This window comes from Rhea pennata, chromosome 25 (genome assembly GCF_028389875.1).
Source record: "Rhea pennata isolate bPtePen1 chromosome 25, bPtePen1.pri, whole genome shotgun sequence".
Classification (NCBI taxonomy): Eukaryota; Metazoa; Chordata; class Aves; order Rheiformes; family Rheidae; genus Rhea; species Rhea pennata.
In genome coordinates, this window is record NC_084687.1 from 7,955,391 (window position 1) to 7,962,755 (window position 7,365).

General features: G+C 61.7%; 1 protein-coding gene across 1 annotated transcript; it reads left to right on the top strand.

The window, feature by feature from the left end:
• Positions 1-99: 99 nt before the first annotated feature.
• On the top strand, positions 100-2,367 carry OLFML3 (olfactomedin like 3). The gene is made up of 3 exons (XM_062595013.1): positions 100-441; positions 888-1,173; positions 1,473-2,367. The coding sequence occupies exons 1-3, from the start codon at positions 193-195 to the stop codon at positions 2,255-2,257; spliced, it is 1,320 nt and encodes a 439-aa protein (XP_062450997.1). The 5' UTR covers positions 100-192; the 3' UTR covers positions 2,258-2,367.
• The last annotated feature ends 4,998 nt before the right edge of the window (positions 2,368-7,365 follow it).

Here is a 7,365-nt window from a genome sequence, read left to right on the forward strand (position 1 = left end):
GGGCCCCGGGAAACCCGGATCTGCCCGGGCCTGGGGCCGGTGTGCAGCGGGGCACCTGCAGCGCCGTGCCCCTCGCCGTGCCCCTCGCCGTGCCCCTCGCCGTGCCCCTCGCCGTGCCCCTCGCCGTGCCCCTCGCCGTGCCCCTCGCCGTGCTCGCGGTGCCGGCAGGGCTCGCTGCGGCACGCTCCGAAGATGAAGGGGTTAAAGCGCCCGGGGCTGGCGCCTCTCCTCCCCTCTTCCCATCTGGATTCAATAAGGCTGCGAGAGGCCGGAGCATTCCTGAGCGCTGAGACGAGCCGAGCGCTGCGCCCGGCCGGCTCCCTCCCGACGGCCATGGGGCCCTGGCGCTGCCTGCTGCTCCTGGCGCTCCTGCCCGCGGCCCTCCGCGCCCAGCAGCAGCAGTTCATGGAGTACATGGAGCGGCGCCTCGCGCTCCTGGAGGTGGGTGCCGGCTGCCAGCGCCGGCAGGGCCGCGAGCGGGGAGCCAAGTGTCCCACCATGGGGAGCGGCGCGGAGCTCAGCGGGGCTCCGTGCAGCCCAGGGGGACCGGCACGGGCAGGGGAGCACCGCGGGTGAGGGTGCAGCATCGGGATGTGGGAGCACTGCGGGTGCAGGAACGCTGCGGGCATGGGAATGTTGCAAACTCGGGTTCATGGCGAGTGCGGGAGCAGCATGGGAATGTCGCGGGCGCGGGAACATCTCGAGCACGGGGATGGCGGGGACGCAGGAGCGCTGCGGGTGCTGGCGCACAGCAGGACGCGGCCTGGGGGGGATGCGAGCACCGGCGCTAGGAGCAGCGTGTGGCCTCGGGCGTCCCGCGACCACGCGTACGTGGCGGCCGGGGCTGCGCTGCACGGGGACCCTCAGTGTCCCCATGGCCGCCCCAGGAGCGGATCTCGCAGTGGCACGACCAGAGCAGCCGCTACTCCACGGAGCTGCGGGATTTCAAGAACCAGGTGCTGGGGATGCTGGAGACGGCGGAGAAGGAGCGGGAGGCACTGCGGGCGGAGGTGGAGAGCGCAGCGGTGCGCGTGGACCGCCTGGAGCGTGAGGTGGACTACCTGGAGACGCAGAACCCCGCGCCGCCCTGCGTGGAGGTGGACGAGACCCTGATGGAGAAGCAGGTGGCCATGGCCAAGCAGCGGAAGAACGAGAAGTACACCAAGCTGACAGGTGAGGGGCCGGGGCTGGGGGCTCCCTGGCCACATGCTCAGCATTAGCTCCCAGGCAGGGGTGGTTTGGGGTGTCTCTGGTCCAAATCCCACTTTCTCGTGACTGCGGGTGCCGGGAAGCCACGTTTGAGCCCCAGGTGTCCTCCCTTGCCCCTTGCCCACACGCACAGCATGGCTTCTCCAGACCACCAGGGATGGCACCGCCATCTCCGTCACGAGTTTGCAAGGCCCGAGGGCCAGGGGGAGTGCTGGGCGCTGCAGGGCAGTGGCCCCACGCTCAGGGCTGCCTGGCTCACGCAGACTGCAGTGACACCATCGCCAGCGTCCGGGCCATGAAGATCCTGAAGCGCTTCGGCAGCACCTCGGGGCTCTGGAGCAAGGACGCTGCGGGGAGCTCGGAGAAGATCTACGTCTTCGACGGCACTGCCAATGACACCGTGTACATCTTCCCCCGCATGCGGGAGTTCACCCTCTTCTCAGCCACCCGCAAGGCCGCCCGCATCAAGCTGCCCTACCCCTGGGTGGGCACTGGGCACCTGGTCTATGATGGGCACCTCTACTACATCCGCCAGCAGGGCCCCTTCCAGGTGATCAAGTTCAACCTGGCCAACAAGACGGTGGTGGACAGCTCAGTGTTCCCGGCTGAGGAGCAGATCCCCGTCTTCGGACTCTCCTCTTTCACCTACATCGAGGTGGCTGCGGATGAGGAGGGGCTCTGGGCCATCTACGCCACCAAGGAGAACGAGAAGAACATTTGCCTGGCCAAGCTGGACCCTGCCTCACTGGACATCGAGCAGATGTGGGACACGCCATGCCCGCGGGAGAACGCCGAGGGCGCCTTCGTGGTGTGTGGGGCGCTGCACGTGGTCTACAACACCCGGCTGCCCAGCCGCTCCCGCGTTCAGTGCGTTTTCGACGTCAGCGGCACCCTGGCCGCCGAGGATGCCTCCCTGGTCTACTTCCCCAAGCGCTACGGCTCCCATGCCAGCATGAAGTACAACCCGCGCGAGAGGCAGATCTACGCCTGGGACGACGGCTACCAGATCATCTACCGCATGGAGATGAAGAAGAAGCTGGAGGTGTGAGCAGGCCGCAGCACGACGTCCCCGGCGCCCGGAGACGCGGACTGTTTCCGGAGCGCCAGGCCGGGGCGCGAGCGGGAACCAGTCGCAATAAAGGATTTCTCCCTTCCGCAGCCGGTGCCAGTGTCCCTCCACGCTCCAGCTGCAGCAGCCCAGCTGCTGGGACGGGGACGGGGCTGCCGCAGGACGGGGGCAGTGGGGGCTGCGCAGGATTGGGGTCGAGTCTCAGCAGATGGGGCCAGCAGCCAGGGCTGGGGCTGGACCGGGGATCGGGGCTGAGTCTGGGTTGGATCAGGGACTGGGGCCGGGACTCTGCTGGGTTGGGATCAGCTGCGCTCGCCTGGGGCAGCCCAAAGGCATGAGAATGAGGAGGAAAATGGGAAAATAACTGTGGTGCCGGATGGGCATCCGAAACACAGCTCTCAGCCAGTACCTGCATCCACCTGCATCACGGCGGTGCAAGCGGGGCCGACCCTTTCCTGCATCCACAGAGCGTCAGGGCTGTGGCCCGACCGGCCCTTTCCCACATCCATGGGGCATCGGTGCCGTAGGGCCGCGGCCTGACTAGCCCTTTCCCGCATCCGTGGGGCATCAGTGCCATAGGGCTGTGGCTTGACTAGCCCTTTCCCGCATCCGTGGGGCATCAGTGCCATAGGGCTGTGGCTTGACCAGCCCTTTCCCTCATCCGTGGGGCATCAGTGCCATAGGGCCGCGGCCTGACCAGCCCTTTCCTGCGTCCACAGGGCATTGGTGCCATAGGGCCGCAGCCCGACCGGCCCTTTCCCGCGTCCGTGGGGCATTGGTGCTGCGGGGCTGTGGCCCGACCAGTCCTTTCCCGCGGTGCTCCTGTGCTCCCGTGCTGCGAGGAGCTGTGCCGCAGCAGCCCCTTCTGCCCTGCGCCGCTTGGGAACACTTCCCTCCGCCCCCAAGGAGCGGAACTGCCGCAGCAGGCTGTTCCCCCCCCTCCTTTGCGTGCCCTGCCGGGACCCCGCTCTCTGCCGAGCCCTTCCCAGCCCCTCGCAGAGTGGCTGCCAAGGCGAGAGGATCCTGCACACGGTGCTGGGACCAGGAGCTGTGTCCAGCACAGACAGCTCAAGCCAGCGTGCTACAAAGACACTGTTGTACTGAGACAAGCAGGGAGGGGGCAATTTCTCTGTTTCATGCTTTCTCAATGGCTGGTTGGCGAGTGTAATCACAGCTTTTAGCTCTGAGTAGGTATTTCTGCCCACGAAACATCTGGCTGAGCTCTAGATCATCGCAGGTGGGCTCAGTGGCAGCAGGGGCTCAGCCCCCAGCGTCATGGCAGGACGCGCTCATGAGCTCGGAAGTGCCAGGAGACGCGTGCAGCAGTAGTCCTTTGCCCTTTTTACAGTGAAAATGCAGAATAATTGCAAGGTCCAGGTTCTCGCGGGGAGCCTCCCAGGCGTGTGGCTGCAGCAGGAGGGGAGCTCGTGCTCCAGGCACCCGGCGCTCTTGCGCAGGGGCTCTGCAGAACTGCCGGCTTCCTCCACCCTGACCCCCCAGCCCGGCCCGGCCCCGCAGGGCCTGCTCCGTCCTTTCCTTCTGACGGGAAGACTAAAAATAAAACCTTTGGGCTTTGAGCTCTGCGCCCTGCTAGGGCACTGTGCTTTGAGAGACAAGGTTGCACTGTTTTCCGGACAGCTCCAATTACTAACAGGATTTGCAGTTACTGCTGTGCTTTGACCAAGGAGGATTTCTGTGTGTGCTCTGCTCCCGGTTTGCAGTGGCATTTCCGCCTCTCCCGCCCGCGCAGACGTCGCTGCACATGGCAAACCCACAGCAGCTCCTGCCTCCCAGGGATTTCATGCATCCTCCAGGCTATGCGATTTTGCAGAGATTTTCTTTGGGATGTTATTACTGCTAATAATAATAGTATTAAAGATGTTTCCCAAAGTCACAAAAATACAAGCTCAGCTGTTCAGGCTAAGCAGTTCTTTAATTTCTTTCCTCTCCAAAAATCAGCTTCCTAGAGCCTGTCTGGAGCAGATCTGGACGCGATGCCCCAGCAGCAGCAAGGGGAGGATGAGGGGCAGCAGGGACCCCCCCCCAGAGCCAGGACCCCCCCCCCCCCGGTAACAGGGATCCTCCGGCCGAAGATGGGACCCCCTGGAGCCAGGACCCCCCTGGGAAAAGGGATCCCCTGGCGGGAGCTGGGACCCCCGGCTGGAGCAGGAGCTGGAGCTGGGAGCATTGATCGTGCGTGGCGCCGTCCTGCTGCAGCTGTCTGACAACCTGGGGACTATAACCATGGAAACTGTGATTATTACAGAAAATTGCTGCAGTTCCTGCAAAGGTAGGGTCAAAACAAACAGAAATTACCAATTTTGTCTGCTGCTAGTAAAGCATGTGAGAGTAGCATTGACTCACTACTTGCCCAATTAAGCGGATTCCCCCAGATGAGCTTCCAGTCGCCACACCGGAGCCCCGTGGAGGTTAGTGCTTCCCAGTGGGGCCGCATCTGTGGGGCTGCTGCCCCCAGCCTGCAGCTCCTCCGCAGACTCGCCGGTCCTTGGGCTCTTGTTTTCGGGAACGCAGCGTTTGGACGCGGAGACGCTCTGTGGCCGAGCCGCCTGGTGCCAGTGCTGCTGCTGTCGGCGCTCCCTCCCGCCCCATCCAAGCCTGCCTGAGAAATCGAACCTTCACCTTCTTACAGAGCACTGCAGGGAGAAATGTAATTTCAGCAGGAGTCACCAGCTCCAACAAATCCCACAAAGTCCTACGTGGCTGGGCTGCCAGATCGCCACCTTCGGGACGGGGAACCTGCAGAGCAGGGAGCAGCACCCCGCGCCACTCGCGAACACCAGGCCCAAGAGCAGCGCCGATAAACAGACTTACTCATAAAAAGTCATTACTGCTCTTGTCCTCTGTCCCTCATGGCAGCAAAAACCCCTCTTCTCAGGCATTTCACAACAGAAAGCAACGCGCAGTGCCAGCGGGAGGTTAGCGGCAAGTCTCTCACTTTGGCGGTAATTAACAACCAGACAGTGTTTGCACATGTGGATTCAACGATGGGGCCAGTCACGTTTTTGTGTTTTATGCCTGATGTTGCAGGTTACTGCTGTCTCCGCTTGACTTTGGTGCCAGCCGTTTCCATGGCAATGGGACATGTGCTCCGATCTGCACTGACCCCTTCGGAGGTACTTACTCACCTTTAATGAACTGCTTTTTTAATAGATGCCTATACTAGTCTCTTAAAATATGCATGCTGTAAATTCCATGGTTTTAATTACAAGTGACACAAGAGCATAAGATTTATAATTATATTTCCACGACTAATGCACTGTTTTAAAATATAGCTGTAAAACTGTAAAATGTAATTACAAAACATCATTGAGAAAAGTGCAGAGGAAAAAAAATCATTTCTGGAGCACTCGGTCCCATTGTTGGCGACAGTGGAGACGGTGCAGGGCTGCCGGGGACGCGATGGTGTGGGCAAAGTGCCAGCTCCCCCGGGAGCTGCCCGTGTTCCCCTCTGTTTGCAAAACGAAGAGTGGGCAATGTTTTGCTGGGAAGAGACTTGGAAAAAAACCCAAAGTGCAAGGGGAAAACGTGTATCTTTTCTGCTGGTCCATGCTGCCGGGGCCGGGCCATGTGCTTCCTGCTGGGGGATGTTCCAGCCCCGCGGAGCTGTGCCGGAGCTCCCCGCCGGCACCATGCAGACTGGCACAGGAACCAGGACACCCGTGCGCTGAGATGCCTTTTGCGGATGATCTCCAATGACTTTTTCTTTTTCACATGGATGAGAAGGTTTCTGGGGACCACGCCCTATTAAGGGGAGTGACGAGGCCTGGGGCGGGAGGATGAGACCTGGGTGGCGGGGATGGTTAGAGCAGAGGGGGAGCAGCGGGAGGGCAGGCGATGAAACGTCATTGGGAATTCAAAGCTGCTTCCGCCCTCGTGGCGGCTGGATCCCGCTGCTCGCAGCCACAGCTTTGGCGAGAAGAGGAAGCACGCAGCCAGGGTGATGACTGAGAGGGATTTACGGGGCTACTGCGGCTGTCGCACATGGTGCACAGGGAGAATTGAGAGCCAAGGTGTGAAGGGAAATCACGCTGCTGGGGGCATGGACACTGAAGCACCATCACTGGGAGCATGACCACTGGAGCACAGACCTTGGAAGCACAGACATCGGGACATGGACACTGAGGCACGGACACCAGGAGCACGGATGCTGGGAGCACAGACATCAGGACATGGACACCGGGGCACGGATGCTGGGGCATGGACACCATGGGCCAGTGCGCACGGAGCGCACCTGGAGGACAGCCGCCTCCCAGTGCGTGGTGGAGCCTCCTCACTGCACCTGCTCCATCACCACGGAAGGGACCTTTCGTCCTGGGGAACCACGCAGCGGAGGATGCAGGCGCTGCAGAGGCCAGGCATGGGGCATCCTTCCTCCCCGCAACAGCCCGAGGAACCTGCTTCGCTGAGGAGCTGCTCGGAGCTCTGGAAAAACCGTGGAAGCTTTTCTTTCTTTCATAGCCACTGTGTTTTTACATTGCCCCTTTACCGCCAGGGTGATTGAAGAAGGATCTAGTGCTCATGCAAGAATGCGGGCAGCACCGATGCCGCGATGTCCAAGCTGCACCAGTGGCAACCCAGCTCTGCATGCGGAGAAGTCCGGCCAAGCCTACGGGAAGGCCAGCAGCCGCAGTGAGGGCTGATGATGCCTCAAAGCCTGACGGAGACCACAAACATGGAAAAGCAGTCTTTCCCCTGAGGAATCAAATGCTTTTTAGCACATGACGAAAGGAATCGGGGGGGCTACGCAGGGCGCAAAGGTCTGACGGCTCACAGGCACCTCTATGCGTGGGTCTGTGACCCATGCCTGCGCGCCCTTCCAGCTGTCCTGCCCACAAAAAGCAATTTTACAAACTATCTTACAGCCCAAGCTTCTCGCTCATGTCTCAGTCTGCCCTCTACATCGGGAAGTGGGCCCACGCAGCGGAAGCCGGGAGGGCAGTGCGGGGAACCAAGGCCACCTGGCAGCGATGCAGCGCCTGGCGGTGATGCAATGCTGGCAGCACTGCAATGCCTGGCGGCGATGCAATGCCAGCAGCGATGCAGTGCCGGCAGCACTGCAATGCCCA

What these genes read in the sequence shown, in the direction of transcription:
- OLFML3 (XM_062595013.1), top strand. Translation starts at nt 193, where the DNA reads ATGAAGGGGTTAAAGCGCCCGGGGCTGGCGCCTCTCCTCCCCTCTTCC. An exon ending in GGCGCCTCGCGCTCCTGGAG is followed by an intron (nt 442 to 887) that starts GTGGGTGCCGGC and finishes TGGCCGCCCCAG; the next exon opens with GAGCGGATCTCGCAGTGGCA. An exon ending in GAAGTACACCAAGCTGACAG is followed by an intron (nt 1,174 to 1,472) that starts GTGAGGGGCCGG and finishes TGGCTCACGCAG; the next exon opens with ACTGCAGTGACACCATCGCC.